This window comes from Myripristis murdjan, chromosome 5, assembly GCF_902150065.1.
Source record: "Myripristis murdjan chromosome 5, fMyrMur1.1, whole genome shotgun sequence".
Taxonomy (NCBI): Eukaryota; Metazoa; Chordata; class Actinopteri; order Holocentriformes; family Holocentridae; genus Myripristis; species Myripristis murdjan.
The window spans coordinates 17,226,534-17,252,059 of NC_043984.1; the positions used below are offsets into that span (position 1 = coordinate 17,226,534).

The 25,526-nt window shown below is 42.0% G+C and overlaps 5 protein-coding genes across 6 annotated transcripts; 3 read left to right on the forward strand and 2 right to left on the reverse strand.

Moving 5' to 3' along the window:
• The first annotated feature begins 19 nt into the window (after nt 1-19).
• sxph (saxiphilin) lies at nt 20-7,316 on the forward strand. Its single transcript, XM_030050676.1, has 16 exons — nt 20-336; nt 2,090-2,189; nt 2,297-2,473; nt 3,091-3,253; nt 3,391-3,455; nt 3,671-3,828; nt 3,909-4,095; nt 4,236-4,384; nt 4,496-4,586; nt 4,704-4,751; nt 4,833-5,015; nt 5,841-5,988; nt 6,094-6,176; nt 6,275-6,459; nt 6,585-6,771; nt 6,885-7,316. Exons 1-16 carry the CDS (start codon nt 157-159, stop codon nt 6,926-6,928), a joined length of 2,148 nt encoding a protein of 715 aa, XP_029906536.1. The 5' UTR covers nt 20-156; the 3' UTR covers nt 6,929-7,316.
• Nucleotides 7,317-8,469: 1,153 nt separating this feature from the next.
• On the forward strand, nt 8,470-12,435 carry sirt4 (sirtuin 4). The gene is made up of 4 exons (XM_030050739.1): nt 8,470-8,608; nt 8,960-9,444; nt 9,961-10,255; nt 10,423-12,435. The coding sequence occupies exons 2-4, from the start codon at nt 8,960-8,962 to the stop codon at nt 10,573-10,575; spliced, it is 933 nt and encodes a 310-aa protein (XP_029906599.1). The 5' UTR covers nt 8,470-8,608; the 3' UTR covers nt 10,576-12,435.
• A 1-nt stretch (nt 12,436) lies between these two features.
• Nucleotides 12,437-13,653, reverse strand: c5h1orf74 (chromosome 5 C1orf74 homolog). The gene has a single exon (XM_030050748.1). The coding sequence runs from the start codon at nt 13,315-13,317 to the stop codon at nt 12,526-12,528; it is 792 nt and encodes a 263-aa protein (XP_029906608.1). The 5' UTR covers nt 13,318-13,653; the 3' UTR covers nt 12,437-12,525.
• A 2,224-nt stretch (nt 13,654-15,877) lies between these two features.
• On the forward strand, nt 15,878-18,551 carry uqcc2 (ubiquinol-cytochrome c reductase complex assembly factor 2). 2 transcript variants are annotated; one of them, XM_030050773.1, is made up of 4 exons: nt 15,878-16,107; nt 17,312-17,386; nt 18,134-18,200; nt 18,372-18,551. In XM_030050773.1, the coding sequence occupies exons 1-4, from the start codon at nt 15,970-15,972 to the stop codon at nt 18,488-18,490; spliced, it is 399 nt and encodes a 132-aa protein (XP_029906633.1). In that variant the 5' UTR covers nt 15,878-15,969; the 3' UTR covers nt 18,491-18,551. The 2 variants fall into 2 exon arrangements, with proteins under 2 accessions (XP_029906633.1, XP_029906632.1); XM_030050772.1 differs by lacking the exon at nt 15,878-16,107 and adding an exon at nt 16,536-16,661.
• Nucleotides 18,552-19,766: 1,215 nt separating this feature from the next.
• tspo (translocator protein) lies at nt 19,767-23,197 on the reverse strand. Its single transcript, XM_030050768.1, has 4 exons — nt 22,356-23,197; nt 21,171-21,345; nt 20,911-21,049; nt 19,767-20,190 (listed from the first exon to the last, which is right to left on the reverse strand). Exons 2-4 carry the CDS (start codon nt 21,341-21,343, stop codon nt 20,017-20,019), a joined length of 486 nt encoding a protein of 161 aa, XP_029906628.1. The 5' UTR covers nt 21,344-21,345; nt 22,356-23,197; the 3' UTR covers nt 19,767-20,016.
• Nucleotides 23,198-25,526: the final 2,329 nt, after the last annotated feature.

A 25,526-nucleotide genomic window follows, 5' to 3' on the forward strand; every position in this document is an offset into this window, starting at 1 on the left:
TTACTTGAAAGCCTACAGTTTTGTAACAAAATATGTGTGCACAATGATGGCATTAGGATAACGTACTTACCAAAATACGTGCATATGCATCTTCTGACTGATTTGAATGTTTTACCAATGTTCATAGCAATAGATCATTATTGACTGAGTGTGAAAATGCTCTGCATGACAGCTAAGAAGATGCGGTGGTGTACAGTGTCAGATCCTGAGCAGAGGAAGTGTGCAGAGCTAGCCAAAGCTCTGGTGGCTGTGCTGCCTCCAGCTGCTGTGGCAGCTTTTGCCAGACTGTCGTGTGTACGCGGCTACAGCACCACCGATTGCATCGATAAGATCAGGGTGAGCCACCTTTCACCTGAAACACTAAATCATCACAGTTTTAGGCTAAATTCATTTCAAACAAAAGGGATCTGCATGGGGGGCAAAGCAAGGAAAACAAATTGCCATCAAGTCACTGCAGCAAAAATTGTTTGTTATGATTGTTTCTACTATATAGAAATTAACTTGACTTTTGTGCACTTTGTTGTATTACAGAGTAATTTCAGGATCCACAATGTCAAAGTGGATTTTGTTGTATTTACAGATTACTACAAATTAATAAATTAAAAGCTAAAAGTTTTTCACTTAAATCCTTTTTCAGTCCTTTTGATGTGACATCCCAAAACGAGTCAACCTGGATGATCCAAATGCCTTTGAATGTCCTTAAGGTGTCTCTAGTTGATTGATGTCCGCCTGTGGACATGATTTGAAACAAAACACATCTACGTAAAGTCTCACAGATGACGGTCATGTCAGAGTAGAAGCTGTTTCCAAGAAACTTGCTGTTGAATTACCTAGACAGTATTGTGAGGAGATTCACTGTCCCTTTTTAAAACCAGTCTTAAAACCCATTTTTACTCATTGGCTTTTAACCCAGCATGAGATGTCGCTCTGTTCTATTTGTTTATATCCTTTTTACTGTTTTATTGCTTTTACTGTTTTGTTGCTTTATGATCATTTATGCACATTGATTTTAAATTCCAGCATCAGACGTTGCTCTGTTTTAATTTGTTTGATTTTTTTTAATTCTTTTCATTGTTCTTACTGTCTTGTTTTATTATCATTTGTGTATAGCACTTTGTTTCAGCTGTGATTGTTTTAAAGTGCTATATAAATGAAGCTGAGTTGAGTTGAGTTGAGATACAAATCTGGGGAAGAGTACAAAACCATTTCTAGTGTTCCCAAGGAGTTCCCAGGAACTCAGCAGGCTCTGTCATTACAAAATGGAAAAAAAAAAAATATGCAACTATCCAGACTCCTCTCAGAGCTGACTGGTCTTAGCAACCGGACAGAAGAACAGAGTCCCTTGCCTGGGACAGTAGAGTGCTGGAATGACAACAGTCAGTGCAGCACATCATAAATCTTGGTTATGATACACTTTATGGACAAAAGTATTGGGCCACCTACACATTACACCTACAGGAGCTTTTATGACATCCCATTCTAAATCCATAAGCATTAATATGGAGTTGGTTCCCTCTTTGCGGCTAGAACAGCTTCCACTCTTCTGGAAAGGCTTTCTACAAGATTTTGGAGTGTTTCTGTGGGAATTTTTGCCCATTCATGCAGAAGAGCATTTGTGAGGTCTGGCTCACAGTCTCCGTTCTAGTTCATCCCAAAGGTGTTGGATGGGGTTGAGGTCAGGTCTCTTTGCTGGCCAGTCAAGTTCTTCCACACCAAACTCGCCAAACCATGCCTCTATGGATCTTGCTTGGTGCACTGGGGCACAGTCATGCTGGGACAGAAAAGGACCTTCCCCAAACTGTTCCCACAAAGTTGAAGGCAGAGAATTGTCCAAAATGTCTTGGTAAGCTGAAGCATTAAGAGTTCCCTTCACTGGAACTAAGGGGCCGAGGCCGAGCCCTGGCCACAACCACATTGTGGTTAGTAATGTAAGGCTTGCATGCGGCTGGAAACCTGTGTACAGCTTTGATATACCGTGCTGAAATGTATACCATTTGAACATCAGCATCAGTCTGAAAACCACCGCAGCAAGTCATGCTTTGAGTTAATGGTAAAATTCTTACTCACACTGCTGCTCCTTTGTTTTCAGGGGAACCGTGCTGATGTAATGACATTAGACGCAGGTGAAGTTTACTCTGCTGTGAAGCAGTTCGGTCTCTTCACAGTCGCCAAGGAGATCTACAGTGATGGTATGGTAGGGTTCTTGAGAAACTTCATCTTTTCCTTTAGTGTTACTGTGTCTGTGACAGGATAATTGTGTGTGTATGTCCATCTTTGTCTAAACTGCGTACCCCAGGAGGCTGTGTTCTGTCTGTCGCTGTGGTGAGGAATAGCAGCTTGGACATACGATCTCTGCGGGGCCTGAGGAGCTGTCACAGCGGGGTGCGATGGACGGCTGGCTGGAGTCTCCCACTGGGCTTCCTGCTGTCCCGCAACTACCTGACCTGGACAAAGGAGCAGCCACTCAGCCAGGGTAATGAGACTGTTTTTAGCATCAATGAGATTTACTAATGAAAAAAAAGCTTATGCACACCTACAAAGGCACAGGTGCATTGGAGAAATAGTTCAGTATCAAAGGAAATAGACAACTCCTACATATTGTTGTCTTACTTGTAAGAAATTGTTATTAGAAAATGACATTTTGGTCCTTCGACCTTCATCGGGTTAAAATAGTGCCAACCTTATATAGACTTCACCCACAATGTGTAGTCCAATCACAGTATATGAAACTCTGGCCTAAACATAATAGGTGGAGTCTGTATGAGGTTGGCATTTTGTCTGTCTCCTGTTTCCTCTTAGCATGAATGAGTTTGGCATGAGCAAGAGGAAGAAAAACCTACAGGGAGACAAAATCAGCAGCACTCAATGAAAAGAGTTTGATGTGGAAGTTATCACTCTTAAAATGGTGGATACTTCATTAAACCTTTATCAGAATGCCTTGATTTTTACTGTGCAGACTAGTAGTAATATAATTGCATTTATATAAGTAAATGTATCAATCCTTTTTTTGCTGAGCTAAACCCATGAAAATATGTCAGTTGTCCTGGTTCTGTTCTTTGTGATTTCACTTGTTTTTCTTCTCTCGGACAGACGTCAGTACCTTTTTCAGTGCCAGCTGTGTTCCTGGGGCTGCTGCCATGGCACCACCTCTGTGCGCCTTGTGCCGAGGCCAGAGGTCCTACATTCGCCAACGAAACTTCCACTGTGAAACGTCCCATAGCGAGCCATTTTACAACAGCCAAGGGGCACTCAGGTCAGGTTTACTACAGAGAGTCACCAAAGGATGAAAATACTTTTGACTCAGGGTGAATGTGTGGTATGTTTTCAACATGTAAAAAACAGTCAGAGCAGCAGTGACTCTCTACAATTACCACTTTTCCTCTGCAATAGATGTCTGAGTACCGGGGCAGGGGATGTTGCCTTTGTGGACCACTTAGCCCTTGAAAGTATTGATGGTAAACACAATATTTTTAGGCCTAATAGATGTAGTTACATTGTATCCTTTTAAACAAGTATTTTATTCAAGTAAAAAATTTAGTCAGTCTACTATACAACTTTCTGCTGACTCTAAAGAATTCTGATGACCACTATTTTTGAAACAGTTCAAACTATATTAGGCTTTTAGCATTTTCTCCACCCTCTTATGATCCTCTCTTATTTATTGTCCCAGAGAGTGAGAGGGACAATTTCAGATTATTGTGCACAGATGGCACACATGCTAACCTCAGCCAGTACAGAAACTGTAATCTGGGACGTGGCCCAGGAGGAGGCATGGTCACCAGACTCAACTATCGCAAGATTGCTCGCAAATTTCTGATGACTATCCAGGTACTCATTTTTTTAATCGTTGTCTGAACGTTTTATATGATTGTTTGGTCCTGCACAAGATTGTCTCTTCTTTATATTAGATGTTGTTTGGCCAACGAGGGAGAGAGAGGCAGCGCTTCCAACTCTTTAACTCGTCCTCTTATGGGGAAAATGACCTACTCTTCAAAGACGCAACAGAAAAACTGGCTATTCTGCTGGACGACAAGGATGTCAGTCAGGCGCTGGGCCTGGATTATGTGGCACTCCTCAAAGGTCTTGGACACGAAGGTGCTTACCCCTGTTTGTGTGTGGCTGTGAATACGGCTGTTATTTTTTTACATGGTGGTTTACATTTTACAGGCTTGTATGACCTAACAGAACTTGTGTGTGTCTGGTCTGTGTGTGTGTGTGTGTGTGTGTGTGTGTAGGCAGCTCGTTGGAGGACAGTGTTGTGCGTTGGTGCTGTATTAGCAATGCAGAACAGAAGAAATGTGAACAATGGGCCCTCAGTATTAAGTCAGACCCACTGGTGTGTGTAAGAGCAAGCTCAATGAGTGACTGTGTGGAGAAGATTAAGGTAAGAAGTACAAATAACAGGTAATAAACTTTTTCAGTTGAGAACTACTTTATAAGCTGCAAAAACCAGCATCATCATCGGTGATACTGCACAACTCACAATTTATCACAGAGAGATGAGGTGGATGCTGTCTCGTTGGATGCTACCCATTCATTCATCGCAGGGAAATGTGGTCTTGTCCCAGTAGTGACAGAATATTATGGTGAGACTGTGTTCAAATTCTGTTTCTACTAATAGTGCTAATGCTTGGTGGTGATCATTAATAATAAAACAGCGATTCTTGAGCTTTTCTTTGCACTGTTTTCTTGGACTCTCTCAGGAAAACAATGTGCACCTGCCGAAGGAGCAACCCATCTCGAGACCGATGGTGAGTTGAACAGAAAAAAGTCAACGTCTAAAGGAATAACTTTCAGTAATGTCGGTGGCTGATGTGAAGCTCTCTCCTCAGAGTTGCCCTCAGTGGTGGGTGTGGCGGTAGTGAAGCGCTCCAGCAGAAACATCTTCATCGGGAACCTTGGCGGCCGTCGCTCCTGCCACGGCCGCATGTACAGCCCCGCAGGCTGGCTGCTGCCCTACAGGCACAGTCTGAGCCTGGAGCATAACAGCAGCGCCCCCTGTGATCCAAACCAAGGTACTGTTACAATGTGGAGGACTCACAGGAATATGTTGATTTTATAGCGGTGTATGAAGAGTTTGAACCCTCTCTCTGGTGTACCTCATGACTGAAATCATTTTCAAATTTTTTCCCGAAGCAGTCACATATGAATATCTCCAATAATCACAACGAGTCTTACGTGTGCAGCAGGTTAATCACAGACGTGGATAGATTGTGCCAGTCATCTGGAATGACTTGTTTCTGCCAATTTACCAGATGAACCAAAGATGTATGCTGCTTTTGGGTGGTCCTCTTCAGCTCATAAAGTTGAAAAAAAATTGTGTTTTGGTGACAATCATAGGTTTGCTGGTATGTCAAGATGTTGGCTCAGTGACATTGTCCACTGAAAGATGAAAACAATGTATAACCAAACAATGTAAAGAATGAACGCTAACAGGAAATGATTTCGATCACCGGTGCTTACTGATAAGACTGGTTACTGTTATAATGATTTACACCCATTACAATCAAAAAAGGAACGTTTTATTGATATTATTAACCACTGACATTGTTTTCAAGGTGTCCATGTCTTGAGATAATACGTCACAGCTCACAAATTCGGGTATCTTATAACTTGCCCAAGTTTATCACTCATATTTACAAGTTTGTTGCGTGTTCAAATGCAAATTTCTTGTGATAAGTTTAATTTATTCAAGATTACCACATTTCTTTTGCTGATAAATATTAATGTTATATCTGTTGTCTGTGTGCTCTGGCCCCATCTGCTGGTTGCTGGTCACTTTTACTTATTCCGCTGTTGCACTCACTGTAAGTCTGTTGTTGCACTTTGTGATCTCTCAGTCTACACCAGTGTATTCTGGAAGGGCTGTCTTCCCGGCTCCCAGGGGAATCTCTGTAAAGTGTGTATGGGAGGCACTGGGGAGGCTGCCACCAAACGCTGCGCTGATAATCACAACGAGCGCTACTATGGCAACATGGGGGCTTTAAGGTGTGTACAGTGACTTGCCTGAATGTTTTCTGTTCTGTTTGTGTTCAGGTGAAAGACTGCCACTGTGGAACATATAATCCTTTTCCCTACTGATATGATTCTTAGGTGTCTGGTCGGAGACGCCAGTGGCAAAAGCTACGGAGATGTGGCCTTCCTGGAGCACCACAATGTAGAGGCCAACATTCTCAGTAAGTTTTCCACATTTGCACACACGATTGCTTTTATATCTCTTCATTCCTTTGTGGCTCAGTGCCCACCACTCTTCCTGTGTCATGTTGTGTTCCAGGTTTGAACTCCACAGGTTGGGCAGAGGGTTGGACCTCCTCAGACTTTGAGTTGCTGTGTGGCGACGGTCGCCGTGCTCCACTGTCAGAGTGGGAGAACTGTAATCTGGGCGTCATCCCACCCAACATCGTCATGACCCGGCCCGTGCTCACAGCCCGGGTGTATGACTTCCTCATGAAGTCACAGGTCAGATGACTTATAACATTTTTTTTTTTTTTCATTTTTCATAAATAAGATTAGATTGATCTCGCAATGATTTCATTGTCTCAGCACTGAAATTAGTATTTTTCCCCTTCCTTTTGACTACAAAGGAAACTTTGGTAGCCAACCCAGAATCAGAGTTCAAGCTCTTTCAGTCCAGTCAGTATGGAGAGAGTGATCTGCTGTTCAGAGATGGAACACAGTGTCTCGTGCGCACCAGCCACATGGACTACCGCACTATCCTGGGGGAGGAGTTTTACAGACATGCAGAGACTGTCTTCAACTGCACACAATCTGGTAGGACTTCATTGTTATGCCTTTGACATTTGTAACTGAATTTTACTTTTTACACTGTAGAAAATGCCACTTGCTTGATGCTAAATTATTGTACATCAATTTTCCTTTGACAGATATCTTGGAGTTTTGCAATCAAGATGTGTGCAGCATATTCTAGTGGACAGAAAGAAGCAAACCAACATGTATACTAGCAATATATACTAAAATATGAATTTTCCTGCCCTATGTGGTGGCTGAAACTTTCATCCACACATTGTTTTTTACTCTCAACTTGACTACTGCAAGCAATTCCTGAAGAGCAGCATCTTGTTCACATCTCGGTCAGAAATCTGCAGCCTGACAGCTTATTCACAACAGGACTTTGGAAGCTGAAAACTCCAGTGGCTACTTGTCTTTCAAACACACGTCATTTGCTTTGGCATTCGTTTCAGTTCTTAAACCAGAATCCCACTGAAATTGCTTCAACAAAAGGGGAAAGTAATGTTACTGATTACATACACAAATCCTGAAATGACACCCAGTGTCTTTGAATGTGTCAGCTGTTACTGTAATGGATGAATAAACTATTTGGTATCTATCCCTTTCCTAAACTTTCGAATTCTTGCACTGGTTATATCTACATCTCTCTGTCTATCTATCTATATGTGTGTGTGTGTGTGTGTGTGTGTGTGTGTGTGTGTGTGTGTGTGTGTGTGTGTGTGTGTGTGTGTGTATGTGTGTATGTGTGTACTAGGTATTGCTAATGTTGTGGGGACATAAATCTGTTTACACAGTCACATTGTGGGGACGTAAGATAACTTTAGGGTTAGGTTAAGGTTAGGGTTAGGGTTAGGGTTAGGCAGGTAGTGGTTAGGGTTAAGGTTAGGATAAATCTCCAGGAAATGAATGTAAGTCAATGTAATGTCCTCTGAAGTGATGGAAACACGACTGTGTGTGTGTGTCTAAAAACAAGGAGCAAACTGGGAACCATGTGACAGACTGTAGATATGGATACTAAATATATTTAAAGTAATCGTAACTGTTATTCATCATTTGTACATTGGTTATAACCACACTCTAGACTCTATACATACAGTCTATGGTAATAAAGCATACATAAAGATCCAAAATTACTGTAACCTGTACAGTTAGGGGGTGGCAATGTATAAACCTGGCTGTAATTCCTAAACAATTAGTGTGATATTTTTGTTCAACCCCTTAAATTACAGCTGAAAGTCTGCACTTCAGTTACGTCTTGATTACTCCATTTCAAATCCACTGTGGTGGTGTGCAAGGGCAAAACTATGACTATTGTGTCACTGTCCAAATACTTAAAACTGTACCTTCCATCATTATGAATTATATTACCATAATTTCTTTATTGCCATAATTATGTAAACGCATATCTTAAATACATCATTAATTATTAGGTTACCGGTATTTACATAATCCAAATTAGAATTATTTCTTCAGTTATATTCATTTACAAATAATCCCAGAGCAGATTATAATGTAACATCTGTTGATGTGAGATGGACAAATAACCAAGATCAAGATCTGCGCAACATTTGTGAATGAATAAATAAATAAACACTAAACCTTTCATCTCGTCAGAACTAGCAGAAATCACAGACAGGATTTTGGACTACAAATCCCAGACGGAAGAGCAGCTGGTCTGGTGTTACATAAAACCCGGGCATTTCCGGTGGTCGGTGTCACCTGGGCAGTCCTTCAGCGGTGTTGTCGCCGCCTCGCTGGGCTGTGATGTTGTACAACCCGCCTGTGCAGCCGCTCATACTGCGACTCACGGGCGCTTGGCTGCTGCTGTGAAGTTGACACGGCTTTAATTCACAATAAGGTATGTTAACTAGCTAAGTAACACATTGCTGTAGTCTGTAAGTGTAACGTTAGCAAGCTAGGTGGCTGTTTTGTTGTGTAATTTCACTGTAATGAGTTGTTTGTGTGTAACATCACTGACTTCACATTTTCCAAGCTTGTTTAACTTTAACTTTCATTACCACGTCAAACATAAAGGTCGTGTTTGTCTGTGTTTGTAATATGTTAGGTGTCCTCAACTTTACATTGCCAATATTCACTTAGACATTGGCAGTATCCGTGTTTTCACCCCCTCAGCAGGGAGACATGGAATAGTTGTGTAAAGAAATGTGTGGTTAAAAGTGACAGCTTCCCTGTGTGTGTTGTGCTGTAGATGCGGCTGCCATGGAGGCCCCTCACACTGAGCCCAGCACCTGGGAGCAGGGCATCCTCAGTCCCTGCAGGTATGTTGAACTTTGTCCCCGCCAGCAGCAGCATCGACGCCCAGTCCCTGGAGCGGCTGCGAGGCTTTGTGGCCCGTGCCAGGCGGCTCTTTGTCATCAGTGGTGCGGGTCTGTCCACAGAGTCAGGCATCCCTGACTACCGCTCAGAGGGCGTTGGACTGTATGCCCGCACTGACAGACGCCCCATGCAGCATGCAGAATTCATCCGCAGTGCCAGAGCTCGTCAGCGCTACTGGGCCAGGAACTTTGTGGGGTGGCCACAGTTCTCCTCCCATGAGCCAAACTCGGCACACATGGCCCTGCAGCAGTGGGAGGAGAGGGGCAAGGTGCACTGGCTGGTCACTCAGAATGTGGATGCACTTCATTCAAAGGCGGGGCAAAAAAAGCTGACTGAACTCCATGGCTGTGCACACAGGTGAGGAAACACGGTCTGTCACACATTCAGCAGGACTGTTGATCTGTGACTCTCAGATTGGCGTGTTTCTTTGATTCAGGCTGGTTCTGAAAATGTGTTGATGAACAGTTAAAGAACAACGTATGGAGGCACTGCTCTCGTAACAAGTGGCAGCGGGTGTTCATGCATCTCCTACATTTGCGATTTGTATTTTTCATTCCTTAAGGAAGTCTAGTCTGTGTTCAACTGGAAAGAAATGAGAGCTAATTTTGTAGCCGTCAAGTCATGAGACTATAAATAAAGTGAATTTAAGTCAATTCAGTCCAAACAAAAATAACATAACTGACCTCTTGAATGTAGATTGTCTTGATTGTAGTTACTGCCTAGATATGACAGAGCAGAATAATAAAGTCAGTCTTGTCATTAAGTTAAGTTATTTCGTCACAGTAACTACACTGTAATGAACTACAAGAATCTGAAGTGGTGGCTGGAAATTGCTTGAAGACAAGTTGTTGATGTTTATTTGCGTGTTTGCAGGGTGAAATGTCTCGGCTGTGATGCCATCTCGCCAAGGGAGGAGCTGCAGAGGAGATTTGTGGCACTGAACCCCGACTGGGAAGCTCAGGCAGGTGCCGTGGCCCCTGACGGTGACGTCTTCCTTGAGGAAGAGCAGGTCCTCCATTTCAGAGTTCCCTCCTGTAGTAACTGTGGGGGGATACTGAAGCCTGAAGTTACATTTTTTGGAGATACTGTGAGCAAACCGGTGGTGCAGTTTGTGCATGACAGACTGGCAGAGTCAGACGCGGTGCTCGTCACTGGATCCTCATTGCAGGTAGGTTTTAAGAAGATGTAACAAATGTGGAAGAAAATAACGCCTGGAATCACCTCTCAATATCACAGTAGTTTGTGACAAATGTGATTAATTGGTTTGAACTTGGGCTATACCTTGGATTAATTTAATTTAACATGAAACTCATCATATCCTCTATCTTTCCCAAGGTATATTCAGGATACAGGTTCTTACTGGCAGCAAGTGATAGGAAAATCCCAATTGCCATCTTGAACATTGGGCCCACGAGGGCAGACCACCTCGCAGAGCTGAAAGTGAGTGCCCGATGTGGGCAAACGCTATCGGTGATTCAGCCTCTCTGACCGTCATGGAGTTTGGACGTTTGATATCTGCAGCAGTTCACTTGATCAACAGGCCACCAAAACTACCTCAGATTGGACCTGGTAACAGTATCATCAACCTCAGGATGACTGTCAGTCCTTCAGTGTTTTGCTGTGTAACCTGAAGGAGCAGCACTGGGGGTTAAGCCTATAGGGACCTGGTCTTCACTGTTTATGTGCACCAGAGTCCACATGGAGTTCCCTTTTTTCTCTCTTGAAAAAGACACACTTGTTTCTTTTGATGTGAAAACAGGCATGTCTACATTCATGGAATGACTCCTGAACAGTTACCAGTAGCTCTGCTCACTTCTCACCTGACCATGTCTCAATGTGTTTGAGATCTAAAATCGCTCGGCGATTGCCTTTTAAACTTTGTAGCCAGAAAACTAGGAGGTGATTACATAAAATCACACATTTCAAGAGCAGGGCATCCCCAAAATATTTTTTTCGTGCTTTATTCCCCTTGAAGACACTTAATTGTAGAATTGTAGTTGTCAGACGGTAATCCATGTCAGTAGAAGTTCATTTTCAAGCCCAAAACACTGCATAACATGACTGAAAAAGGATGGTAGTAATTTTAGAAAAAATAACAACCTGATTTGGAAATAATTCAGATTCAAAGAGTTGATACAAAATCTGGTCTCTGGAGGATTGCAGAAGTTGTGAGCTCCGAATTTCCTGCATGGTTCATTTATTGTAATAATTCATGGAGTAAAGGTTAAGATGGATGGTGAGATTGATAGGTATTTATTTCTAACACTAACATAGTTAATGGTGCTGACTTTTCATTTTCATAAGCTTTACAAGTTACCATAACTTTAGTTGGCTTGCTTCACTTACCCAGCTCTCCCTCTGTATGATGATGACTGTACTTTACATGAGATGCTGATTTAGTTTGTTTAAATCACTTTAAACCTGAATCTCTTCATTATTTATTTACAATTTTGCAACAGCAGTAAATTGTAAGTCAAAGAATCTTTCCAACATTTTAAAGGAATTTCAAATTTGCAAAAAACTTACATAATGCAGAATGACAATGGCAATTTTCACCCATTATTGCTTTTTTTCTCCTAAAATTGGCCCATGATACACCTCTGAAGTATGTCTACCCTTGTCTGCTTACATACAGATACATATGCATGTACACACGTTTATACACAACCACTTTTATCATGAACCTTTGGTCTGCATACTGTTAATCAAAACAACTCAGTCTACCTCAGACAAAATGGGTACTTCAAATGAAACAATAGTTTTATGTTCATGAAATAATCAGCCTAATTGATTGTTTGGTGTTTGCACTTTTAATGATTTATCGTTTATTTATTCAGACTGTATTCTAATTTTGAAAGCAGTTGTTTTCCGTTAAATCAAATCTATGACCCGAGGGGATCCAGCTAAGAAATTTTCATTTTAGTATCTGTGGTGTCATGTAGAATTCCTTTACTTGATTTGCCATTTCTACAAATCCCTCTACTTTTACTGATTAATAAAAGTGCATCAATTGTTTCTGGGGAGAGCTGCCACATAAATGATGATTTTCTGTTGCAGTTACCACTCTACAAGCTGAAAGGACTGGGATTGGTTGTTTCCCTGTTACATTGTTCCAAGCAAACTCATAAATATGGAAACATCTCATCATTTTTAAGATAGCTACTAGTTGGCCTAGCGTGTTATCTGTTGGCATTCGGCTGAGGGATCGAGTTCATCACTGTTTCTACCATATCATGTAGGTTGGAACAACACTTGACTTGGCCTGTTTTGTGCCTGTGCTCACAGCAAACCTCTGTTAACCATGACAGATTTGAATACTGTAGTTTCTGAATAAACAAATTTCAACAACTTTGTTTTTGTGAGAGTTTAATGGAGTGATACATTGAACCCACATTTTGACAAAATGTCGCTCATTTCAAAGACAAACATCTGCCAGCATCATAGACAGACTGAGGGCAGTGTGACTACAGATTTGCAGACACTGAGATCCTTTAACACCGTTTGCTGCTGAAATCTCTCTTGAAGACTAACGGTCCACTCTTCCAGGGCGGACTGAGTCGCTTCATGCAGAGCAGCCGGGACACTGAAGGAGTACAGGCAGCATCTGTGGCCCTCAGAGCCCGCCTGCCACGTCACTGAAGCCGTAGTCACTGTTAGCGGTGTCATCGCCAGGCAGTTTTCAAAGCTCTTGTTCTGATCAAACCAGTAGGTGACCGGGTAACCCAATAAAATGCCAAAGAGGGTGCACAAGTTCCACTTCTCGGATTGCTCTCCAATATAAAGAGGTTTCTCTACCTCGGACAGTTGTGCAAACCCACTTAAAATGGCCAGTAAATCCTGTGTCATGCTTTTTAAATCTCCACTCAGTGCGTCAGTGATGCTTGGCTTTTCCAGTGAGTGGCAAACATCAATCACAGCCACACTGCTCCTGTCAAGCAGCTGTTCTAAATTTGCCTTTACCATTGCTAGATTAACAATAAAAATGTTACCACTTACTACCAGTGTGACAAGAGATCGGGACACGAGTTGGGCAGACTGCAGTGTGATCAGATACTGCTGCACTTGCTCTGCACTGCTGCTGTTTATATCGTACAGCAGAGCCGGTTTCAAGCCCAAGTCAACAGCCAAGACCTGGACAGCCACGTCCAGGCTCAGGGGGATGGAAAGGTACTTCCTTCCAACAGACAAACATTTGCGAGCGGCGGCAACAAACAGCTTTTGAGTGGACATGGCCACACAGATCACGTGGCCCAAACTTCACTTGAGAAATATGCCTAAACAAACACTGATAAAAAGAACTTGACAATGTTTGATGGAAAAAAAATCTCCAATGATTATTTTTCCAGTTGATTAGAAAGCGTAACTACAGAGTCTAAAATCTTTAATACTTTAGTATCAAGTCGGAGACAGTCGTAACAGACAGGGACATCTGAGAAGTAGTACAGAAATACAGGGGAGGCAGAGCCAATTCAAATTACAATCTTGAATTCGTCTAATAATAAAAGGTTTTCAGGCCATTAGTGTGAGTATTCATCATGTCCCTTTTTTCTTCAATTTTGGTCCAAAACCCCTACAAGAAAAAAAAATGAGACCAAGTCAATCCAGGCACACTAACAATATTAAGAATATGCATGTTTCTCAATCTGTGTGTCCACCAGTGAAGCACTACAGGAGTATTCTTTGATAGTTAATGGACATCGTTTTGTCCAATAACACTGACAAGCTGCATCTGTGGCACCAGCTGACAATGTACAGACAGATGACTGCTTGAAGGAAAAAAACAACATGAAGTGTCTCAGTAAGGTGATAGGCCACCACGAATCAGCAGAGCAGCTTCGGTGTGCCTTGGCATAGACTCTCCAAGTCTGTGGAGCACCATTCTTCCAAAAGATACTGCACATAGAGTGGGATGTTATAGCAGGACTGCAGTGCATAAAGCCCTCATTACAAAGCTGGGGGGCGCTACTGAATGTGTGGTGTACCCCAACACGCTGAACACTACAGGTCTGAATGCTGGACCTCTACAGGGGGTCTGCTGGCTCTGTTATGCTGTCGCTATCATTTTGCATTCATCACCTCCAGACTTGACTATTGCAATGCACTTTATTCTGGTATAAGTAAGCGAAACATCCGAAGACTGCAACTGATTCAGAATGCTGCTGCCAGGCTTTTAACTCACACCAGGAAAACCGACCACATTACACCAGTCCTAGCTGCCCTCCACTGGTTGCCTGTGAGTTTTAGAATTGATTTTAAGATTTTACTGCTTGTTTTTAAAGCCTTGAACGCTCAGGCTCCTGCCTATATTAGTGAACTGCTAATTCCATATGAGCCTGATCGCTGCCTGAGATCTTCCAGCAGGGCCCTTCTTGCCGTTCCGAGGGCCCAGCTCATCACTAAAGGGGACCGAGCCTTTGCCGTCCGGGCCCCTAAGCTGTGGAACTCCCTGCCGGGAGATCTCAGGCAGGCCAGCTCAGTTTCTTCTTTTAAATCTCTTCTTAAGACTCACTTTCATCGCATGGCCTTTTACTAACCAGTGGTTTTTAATGTAACTTGTATGTTTTTATTGTTTATGGGATCTTTTCATAGCTTGTTTTATCATTGTTTTATGTATTTGTATTGTTTTATTGTTGTATGGGATCTTTTAGTAGCTTACTCTATCATTGTTTTACGTGTATTTATTTGTAATTTCTTTTTATTGGAAAGCACCTTGTAACCTGGGTTTGGAAAGGTGCTATATAATTAAAGTTATTATTTTCCTGGCATGATTTGGCTCCACTTGTCCCCTTAGAGAGATGGCTGACTGCAAATCAGAGCAAATGTACTCTGAGTGATCATCTTTATCCTGTGACGAAACATTTCTATCCTGATGGGAGTGGTCTCTTCCAGGAGGACAGTGTCCCCATCCACAGGGCACGAGGGGGCACCTTTAGAATAAATGAACACCTATGGGATGTGACATCAAATGAGGGAATATCTTCTAGAAATATGCTGTTACATCCCTCCAGTAGACTCCACAGACTTGGACAATCTATGCCAAGGCACACAGAGGCTGTCCTGGTGGCTCGTGGCGGCCCAGAACCTTATAGAGACACTTAATGTTGGTTTTTCCTTTACTTTACTTCATCATCCGTCTGCCCATCACCAACACCGCTGCTTGCCAGTAAAAAAACAAGAGTACCTGGACGGGATCTGTGTCCCGCAGGGTAACACAGGTGTAAACGTAACTATAGAGCTTCCCCGTGGATGAAGACAATAATGAGAAGATGATCTACCTCAGCATCCTCGTGCAGTGGTGTCGCTCGTCCATAGTTTCACGCAATGGGTTGAGGAGACATCAGATCAAAGTCAGAGAGATTCCTCGCCACCCAGACACCAGCTGCGAATAAGCCCAAGTTCACCAGAAGATTCCTGTAGAAGAAGTTGATGTTAGTTATTTTGCGTGCCGAGTCGCTTGTATTTTGTTATACTGTTATGGGTTCAAGCAGGTCGGCTGGGGCTCGGCGGAGCAAGGGCAAATCTTGCTAGGTTAGGGTTAGCCAGCTAGCTAGCAGCCTGCGCGGCCATTCAGACGACTCGCAAACCTGTTAAATTATTTATTGATCCAAATTAACCCAACTACCTTCTAAAATCGTTTCTGTCCGTCGCGAATCGACACGCAGAGCTGATCCACTCCACCACCCCGGACGGTCCAGAGGAAGCTTTTTTAGCCGCTGCTCCACTCATCTTGCTGTCGAAACGTGGGGACTGTCGGTGCGACGAGCGGAACGGAGCACAACAGGAAAGCAAGTAGGGGGGAGACTTTACGTGCGGCACAAGTACGGCGTGCGGCAAAGCTCAAAATCGGTCAGGTTGAAGGCGATTACCTCACAGCCCCCGATCATGTCGGCCACCAGGTATCGTCGCTTCTTGAAACTGTGTGAGGAGTGGCCCCGGGATGAGTACAAGAAAGGCCGGGACTTGGGCACGTTTCTGCGGCAGAGGGTGGCGGCTACGTTCCGTGAGGGGGAAAACACGCAGGTACTGTGGCCCGTGCGCCGCCTGCGACACAGCTCTGCCCCCAGCCCTGCTACATAACATAGGTTACCAGCTAATGGGATAAGGCAGGACACCCGGAGATAATGCTAACAACGCATCGACCTTGCCAGGGCTGATCATATCCACCTAACCATAATCTAAGTGTTAATGTCAGTACAGACCTTATTTACACAACTACAGGTCATTCAGCCGTGGGAGGAAAACCATAATCAGCGGACAAGTTGATCCCAAAGCTTGAATCCCAGGGCATAGTGATTAGAGCTGGGGAAAATTGATTCACTGAAGTATCGCGAGTCTTTTTCATACCATTTTTTTAATTCGATTTAAAGTAAAGATATTGTTGGCAAGCGGTCTAAATATTGCTCCAAAGTCAGGCTACATGGACATTTCCTAAAGGGTCCCTTGACCTCTGACCTCCAGATATCTGAATGAAAATGGATGCATTGGGCACCCACAGGTTCCCACTCTGCAGACATGCCCGCCTTATGCTGATCCCATGCAGATTGGGCCATAAACCATGCAGGTTTTTGCATGCGGTACAGATCTGTTATTCCAAAATGGGGTATTTCAGTCTTGGAGTTGCATAAATTGGGATTGACTGGAAAGCTGAGGCTCTTGTGTTTTCAGTGAGCCCAGTTTGTTTGTTTGTTTGTTTGTTTAAACTGGATCTGCTTTATACTCAGATGTATTAAACTAATCGTAGAGTTTCTCATGATGTTCTCTTCCATGCATCCTGCTGCATCTAGGAAATGCCTGCCAGATTTAGTGTCACGTCCAAGTAAAGCAGCAGTTCCAGGCTTCTTACCCTGTGATAGTACAAGTAGACTACTTTTATTTTCTGGCTCTGGAGAGGGTTAGTCAGCTGAGACTGTTTGTTGCAGTCTTACAAACCATATGGGCAGTGTAGGTAAGCTACGTTGTTGTTTTTCCCCCTGGCCCATTTTGGGACCCACATCTCTGAAGGTGAAAAGTACGGTGCCTGGTTTATGATGGCAGGTGATGTCACCACCCAAAAGCACCAGACCTGGGTTGGATACAAGAATTTGAAAATACTGTCGAAGCTGCATGGTTTTGCCAAAATATTCCAAGCTTACTCCGCTCTCAAAGAAAGATTGTGGTGTTACATTTAGGATTTGTCCTTGTCGCTACATTTTACCTTCCAATCACAACCTTTTTTTCCTGTCAGATCTCAGATCCAGAGAAGTGCGACCAGATGTATGAGAGCTTGGCCCGCATCAACGGCAACGTGTACAGAGAACGAGTAAGTACATGTAGTCACGTATGTCATGCTGGTGCATTTAGCAGCATCATAGTGAAAGTTTAGTGATATTTTTCATGGACTTATGACCCTTTTTGAGCCCGGGTATGCAGTACATAGGAATCATATTGTTTGAAGTAATCAGTGACAGAGGGAAGTCATTATTTTTTGTCTTGTTCTATTAAATATAGCAGAAAAAATGAGTAATTCCTCCATGAACAACACACTCCCATTTAGAGCTTTACCGCAAAACACCAATAAAAAAAAATCTCTGATAAGGAAACGGTGCATTTTGCAGTGACAAAACACTAATGATTTCAATTCAACTGAAATTTCGATTCAACTCGATTCATTCTGTTTTTTTGTCAACATTTTTTGATTTGCACTTTTTTTGTGAGCACCTTTTATGGAATTGATTATTTTGAAGAAATGTCTTATCCACAGCCTTGTAATTGCAGTGTGAAAACTCACTGTCTTTTCTAGATCAGTTTTGGATTCTGGCAGCTGCCTCATGATCACAAGCACAGTCTGATTGCATTTTTTTTTTTTTTTTTTTCATATACAGAAAAGGAGTATTTTCTATCAATCATGTGATGTGTTTATCATATAGTAAGATATAGTAAGAAGTACATGTATGTAGGTCATTTTCTTATTTTAATATGTGCTTTGGTGTTTCTTTGGTCTTTGGGAAGAGAAATGAATTAGTGTCTAATGCAGTCCCTGTTTGTTTCATTTTGTATTTGGCCACAGTTCCCCCGTGTGAGAGACACAAGCTTCACTGGAGTCACAGTGGAAGAGTGCAGATTGCTTTTGTCAGGTATAGATCATAAAATTTCACATTTTAGCAACTGGTATCATGTGTAGTACTGAGAGCATGATGCACATTTGTGACAGTTTTACAAACCACTAGACTGCTACTGCCAATATGGCAATGAAGAGACCAAGGAAAAACTAATTTTCTTTTTTTTTTTTTTTTCGGATTGTACAGGGAGCATGCAGCAGATGCAGCAAATGGATGAGGCAAAAAAGGGCTTGTGGAAGACTTTAATGGAGCGATTCTCCTCCAAATCTCCAGATGAAGCTCCAGAGAAAACTCCTGAAAAATAGCATGTTCATTTTTTTCTGTTCTTGTGTTATGTCTATGTAAAAATAAAGATTATTATTGGTATCTGCTCATTTCTGGACCATTTTGACTCTGCAGACAGAGATGATGCAGTAGGTAGGTTTTTGGAAGTGAAAAAAAAAAAAGAAAAGCAAAGGGCAGGGTGAAAAATAATTCAGTGAAGAGAAATGTTTAAAGAAGCTTTTAACAGACTTAATCTTTCTATATTTTGTAAGATAGCAAAGTATTGTAATTGTTTCTTACTATATGAGAGTATAGCACAGTTAATGTCTGTTGTTCTTAATGAAGAATGTGCTGCGCAAATTAGACCATCTTTTTGCTCCTCAATCTTTGATTTTTTCCCCCAAATACTCAAATATTGCTGCTGATCTCTAGCATCAGCCATCCTTACATCAGCTGCATAAGTATGACCTAAAACATGATCAAATTTTCACACGAGACCTAAAATTAGATAAACAGAACCGAATTAAACAAATCACACAAAACATTTCACTTATTCATTTATTTATTGAGGAAAATGACCCAAACTTAAATATTTGTGTGAAGCAAAAATATGCGAACCTCTGTACTAATGAATTCTCCAAAGGCTAATGGAGTCAGCTGCCTTGGTTAAGGTGATGAGATTGAAGGTGTGAGTTGTAGAGGTGTGTGTCCCGCTGGCATCAAAGTCTGGTTACTGACCAAGTTGGTTCTTCTCAAGACAGTTTTGTTGGTTTACACCATTCCTTGAACACAAAACCTCCCACAGGACCTTAGAGGAAGCATTACAGAGAAGCACAAAAGCCCTTCCGAAGACCACAATAAGACAAACTGTCTACAAAAGAGGGAAATTTCAGGACTGATGCTACTCTCCCTAGGAGTGGGCATCCTGCAAAGATCATACCAAGAGCACAACATGCAATCCTGAAAGAGGTGAAAGAGAAATTTTTCACCTGATTGCGAGTTTTGTGTCATATTTATGCATATATATATAGAAAATTCAAAGGGTTCGCAAGCTTTCAGACACCACTGTAGTTGTATCATGAGTCTTCACTCCACCAGTTTAGCACCATATGACAGTAACTGTCCATGGCACGGTGCCCAAGACAGATTGCTCTTTGTTGACAACAAAGTTCACTCCACTGCTTCACATGAGACATTCTTCATCATAAATGCGCAAATAAGGCATTCATCATAAAAAAGAAAACCTCAACAAATAAGTGCACATGTATAATCAGTTAAGTGAGTTGGTTAAATATGAAAAGTAGTTGATACATATTTGTTCACATCACACATTTTAATGTTTGATAGTGTTTTCAAATATTCCCTTTTCTTTAAGCAAAACTTAAATTACAAATTGTATCCACTGACTGGATTTAAACTGACAGCATATGATTTTTAACCTTGTAACAATCAGATTTGTTTGAGTCAGGCGAAGAGACATCTGAATCAAGTTGTTATTACGATGTGATCCCGCCTATTTTCTTTTCCCAAATTTAAGTTGTGCTCATTCAAACCACACAGCTGCCTCCTATTCCTCTTTCTTCTCGGGGTTGTCTCTCCATATGCAGTAGTTGAGGGAGGTGGCGAGGCACAGCCATGACAGGTAGGGTGCCAGCAGCAGGGTGGCGGTGCGGCTGATGGGATACCAGGAGAGCATGGTCGCTCCAACAGTTCCAGTGAGCATCACAATCTCAATGAGAGCCTAAATCAGACAGACAAACAAAATAAACAACTTCACTGGATGCTGACACACTTCACTGGACTACATCCTTTAGCACTAGGAAACACGATCCCTTCATTTTAAGACCTCACAATATTATTAATTAGACAAAAAAAAAAAATCCTACGAGACAAGTATAAAATGCAGCAGAAAATGATTTATGTAATTTTAATAATGGGTCTATTAATTCCTGAAACAGTAAATCAAGAGTCATTAAACTCTCCTTATTAACAATTCATCCCTGTAACTCACTGAAAACACAAAATCCTGATATTACACCTTTAAATGGAAAAGCATATTTTTCAGTACCCAATAAGGTATTTTTAAATACCATACCTCTGGCACTATATTGAGAGAGAAAGCAAGCCTTGATTGCCCCTTGATTACAACACAGTCAGAGATACCCATAAAATACCACTTGATTTTGTAAAGTCATTTGTTCATCATTCATTCATTTTCCAAGCCACTTATCCTAATTAGGGTCGCAGGATGCTGGAGTCCATCCCAGCGCTCTGGGATAGGCTCAAGTCACTTCAATTAAAATTTAGAGGGTTTGATCTTGAAATTAAGAATTTCTTAAGGAGTGTGGTATACTGTCACGTAAAAACTAACTCTTTTAAGGTTTTTTTTTTTTTGTTTGTTTCCATAGTGCACATACTGCCCTGCTGTTCTCCCAGTTAGACCCAATAGGTTTAAACTCACCCATTTCAGCTTGTGTGCACCAAAGAAGATGGGGGTCCAGGCCCAGTTTAGTGCGAGCTGCAGCCCATAAAGTCCCATGGGCACCAGTGCATCTTCAGTGAAGCCTCCAAGCTCCTTCCACACCAGGTAGGAACCATAGCTGCCAATTTAAATACAGAATATGGATTACGAGTGTTGAACTGATGGCTCTAAACAAGGCATTAGTGAATGAGACAGATAACTACAGGTGTAATATACTATGTAATATGTAAAATACTCACCCCATGCCCGTATACAGACAAGTCCACACAACAGGGAAAGCTGCATTTGGCGGGCGCCACGATGGTTTCTGAAGGGTCGGGTACCAGGTCTTCACTTCTTTGCGTGTGATGTAGCCGCCATAGAGCCCTCCAAGGTGTGGCAGGGCAGTCAGGCCAATCATGGGCATCCACATGTCTTGAGAGAAAAAGTCACATGAGCACAGGACACTTCATAGTTGTAATGTTCACCTTCTACAGCAGGTAGTCAACTATCTGCAACAGCTGGGACCCAAAAAGGAACAGGTTGACTCTGGAACTCAGAAATGTTGTGGGAAACCACCACAAGTTTGTCTAAGACCTGTTATGTATCCAGATATAATGGGATGTACGGTAGGGCTGGGTGATGCATTAATATTAAATTGATATGTGACATACAACTAGATATTTTGTTTAATTTTTACAAAGATATATATTTATCCTTGTGTTAAGAGGTATATTTGGTGCACCCTGCTATTGTTTCTTGTGTAACGTTTGGACAACCTGCTGCTGTAACACAAGAATTTCCCAATTTGGGATCAAAAAAGTACATCTAACTATTTATCTATCTATCTATTCATATCCTCTGGGATTTTGGATATGATATGGCATACGTGTTGCCTTTTCCTGGTTTCAAAGGCTGCATTACACAGTGCTGTTATTTGTCTCTCCTGGCTTGGTCATCATATGCACATTACCAATGACTTATATCAAAAAATCTCCTGTGTGTAATACGTCTTGCAAGCACAAACAGTCAGCACTATAACATCATCACTGTATCAATATGGAGGTATTCAGTTAAAGGCATCATGATATTTCATTTTGTCCTCATAAACCAGCTTAAATGTACAGCATTAAAACGGTGCTGCGGTGTGAAGTAAAAATCTCAAGACAGAAAACCTGGCTTATATTTTAATCTTTCAGATGTTGATATAGAAACACATAAGACCTATCACACTATTGCTGGTGTCACTGAAGTTAACTCGCAGTCATCTTAGTTACGTGCTCTGTTGCCCTACATAACAAAGAGGGGCAATTAGTGATAAAAGGTGATCATCACTCGTTTTGTGCGTGAAGACGTTTCTATAGTCATCAATTATTATGTAAACACTGCAGTGCAAAGTTATACACAGTCAGTGGCAGGTTAGTGTCAAAGTTGTGACATCTTACCCTCTAGTTGTCCGCAGGCACGCACAGCAGGAAACTGTCTGGCGCTCTTTACAATACAAGTCAGGCTACAGGACGGCTAAAGCGAAAACGACAAACATGGTGTAATAATGTGACTTTTGACTCTTTGAATGGGCCGAGTTTCCTTATCAATGTGAGCAGCTGAGCGTTTCACGGACACTCCCTGGGGTGCAACCGCGATGGGCGCAAAACAAGCCGGGAGAGCGCCACCTTCCAGCGTGTGCGGCTCTGATTGGTCACCAGCCCGGGCCCGAGTCAAGGACAACAAGCTACAACAATCTTTATTCATCTATTGAAACTACTATAATGATCTTATTGGCTGCGTCCCCAAGGCTAACAGTCATTCATGATCTCCGCACGGTGAAGACGCCTTGAGCAGCGGAGGGTTTTGTGTTCCTCGGTTTGCACAACACGGGAGGCGGCGCAAGGCGAAAAACGAAGACGCAAAAGTCAAGATGATTAACTCCCTTTCCCAGTTTGTGGTTTGAGGTTTGCAATGAGCAAGACCAGTGTTGAGCAGCCTACTAACAAGCGGCTAGCAAGAAGGACAGTCAGCCACTGCGTACAGCACCCGACTGATGCCAGACGAGACGTAAATGAGCGCTACTGGAGTGAGATACTGTCGTACTACACCACGCATGCGCAAAAGATGAGCGTTTATGTCAATATCAAAGATGTTTATGTCTATCAGTTGCCAATTAAGACCTAAGACACTACGCCGATTGAGTAAATAGCTCTCGCTATCTCGCCTCTCGCTCGGGAAAAAAGTAACGCCCTGGATATGCTTTCTGGACCGAATAATCGATTAGTCTGATTTGTGACAAGCATCTGTACGTCTAGACGAAGGCGGAAGTAAAACCCCACGTTGTGCTTGCGTGGTTCACTGACACACCTGGTGGTTGTTCATGGATCGAGCTGTAGACACGCTAAAATATACAGTCGAGTTAAAATCATTAAATCAGGTAGGGACCGTGGAAACTGGCCACACTGATTCCTGAAGTCATATAAATTCATTTTTATACTTTACAAACTTCTAGCCTATAAAAGAAGAAGAGATGTACAATAAAGATAATTAGCTACATTAAAAAGTGGGAAACCCCGGTATGTAGCACCCTGCATGCAATCAAGCAATAGAAATCACTAAAAACAATAAAGGGCCTTTTCATTAGGCTATGGAGGTGGAAGTATTGCTGTCTTTACGTTTCTAAATAACCAGTCAAGCTTTTTGCACTGAGCATCAAACAAAATACTGGAATGCATAAAAACTGTCTCTCCAGATAGCCTTCTTGTGGAGTAAATAAATAAATATCAACCAGTGGAAACGTTTTGTGACTGCACAGAGCCTGTTGTTTCCTTTGGCATGTTTGGAAAATTGTGTTTGAGGTTGCCACCTTGCCTGGTCTAATCTGCAAATGTTGGTTTAACTCGAATTCCTGCCTGGCCCAACTTTAAGATCCCCTGTGGTGACTGTCATGTAATCCCAATTTGTCATCATCACCAAGAGTTTATTGGTATTTGTGTGCTCCCTCTCTTTGATTGGTGTCTTCCTATTCTTAAACCTTTGTGATTTAACATGCTAATTCACTTGGGATTATTTCATCTTAAATCAAGTTGTGCAGTTATGGGCAGGAATCCCTCTAGGCTCCCCAGATGCCCTAGTTCCAGTGTAGGAAATGTGAATAAAAATAATACAGTATCTGGTGTAATATTGGACAATAATCAGATTTGAGTTTTAAGTCTCATCTCAAAGTGAGGTCCGGGGACCCCCAAGGGTCATACAAAGAATTCCAGGGGTCACTAGAAAAATGGCCCACATTACAATTTCGCTGCTATCTTACTACTTTGAAGTTAGCACAATGAGAGCATGTTGAGATATCAAAGGTTTCTCTCTCCATGGGTATCACATCACCTAGTGTACAGTTGTGTAACTGTGTGACAAGTCATATCTGACAATAACAACAACAACATCAAATCTCCTCAGATAGGTTTGCCTAGAAAAAGATCTTAACATCTTATTAAATGGGGGATTGGCCACCACAGAGTATACTGCACTCTACACTACACCGTTTAACCATCACAGTCAGTATCAAAGACAAAATATTCAACAACAATTGCCAACAATCTCAAAAGGGTAAACGAGCTCAGCATACGTAAACAAAGCTGGACCTACAGTGTCAGTTTCAACACATCTGGCATAAAGGGGCCAAAATATCAGTTTTGAATTAAACATTTGGCAAGGGGAAAACAACTCAGATTAAGAACATAAGACTACAATAATAATAATAATAATAATAATAATAATAATAATAATAATTTATATTTAAATATCTTTTAGAGCAGGGGTGGGCAACCATGTACCATAGAGAGCCGAGAGGCTGCAGGTTTTCTTTCCAACCAAAAACTCCACCAGGTGATTTCACTGATCACCCCCACCTTCAAGCAGAGAGCAGGGACTAATCAGTGAAATCAGCTGGTGGGGTTTTTGGTTGGAAAGAAAACCTGCAGCCTCTCGGTTCTCCATGGCACATGGTTGCCCGCCCCTGTTTTAGAGTGTCATTTTATGTCAACTATCAATATGCCTGGGAACCTCTCGCCGTTTTTGTGCGAAACAGCACCACCTTGTGGAAATATAAAGGAACCTCAGTCAATCAGGAGCTGCTTGCCTTGATTAGCCTACTTTATCAGACGCAGAGATTCATCGTTTTATTTTTCCCAGAACGAAAGTCAGACCTGCAGCTGCCAATTATCCAATTATCTGGCGCTCCCCATTAACAAAATTAAAATAATATTTTCTTCCTGCTCAAACACTTGTAAATGCCCAGCTTAAAAAAAGAACCGCAAGACACCTTAATTGTCCCTATATGGCTGTCTGCAGCCGCAATTAATGCTGAATGGCATGTAGTGATTCAATAGATTAGCAAAGAAAACACACAAACAAAATGAAAAAAGGACACATTTCGTCCATATTATTTGTTATTTTAACTAGTCGAATTTGTTAGCTCCCAATTCTTTTGTTGAAAGCCCAGGAACAGACCAGAGTCAGTCTTCAATTTTCTGATGCAATATTTATTATGGTCACATATAAAGCACCGCTGCGCTGGTCTCAGTGTGACAGAGCTCCCGCAGGATCTCAGTCAGAATGAGCCCCGATAT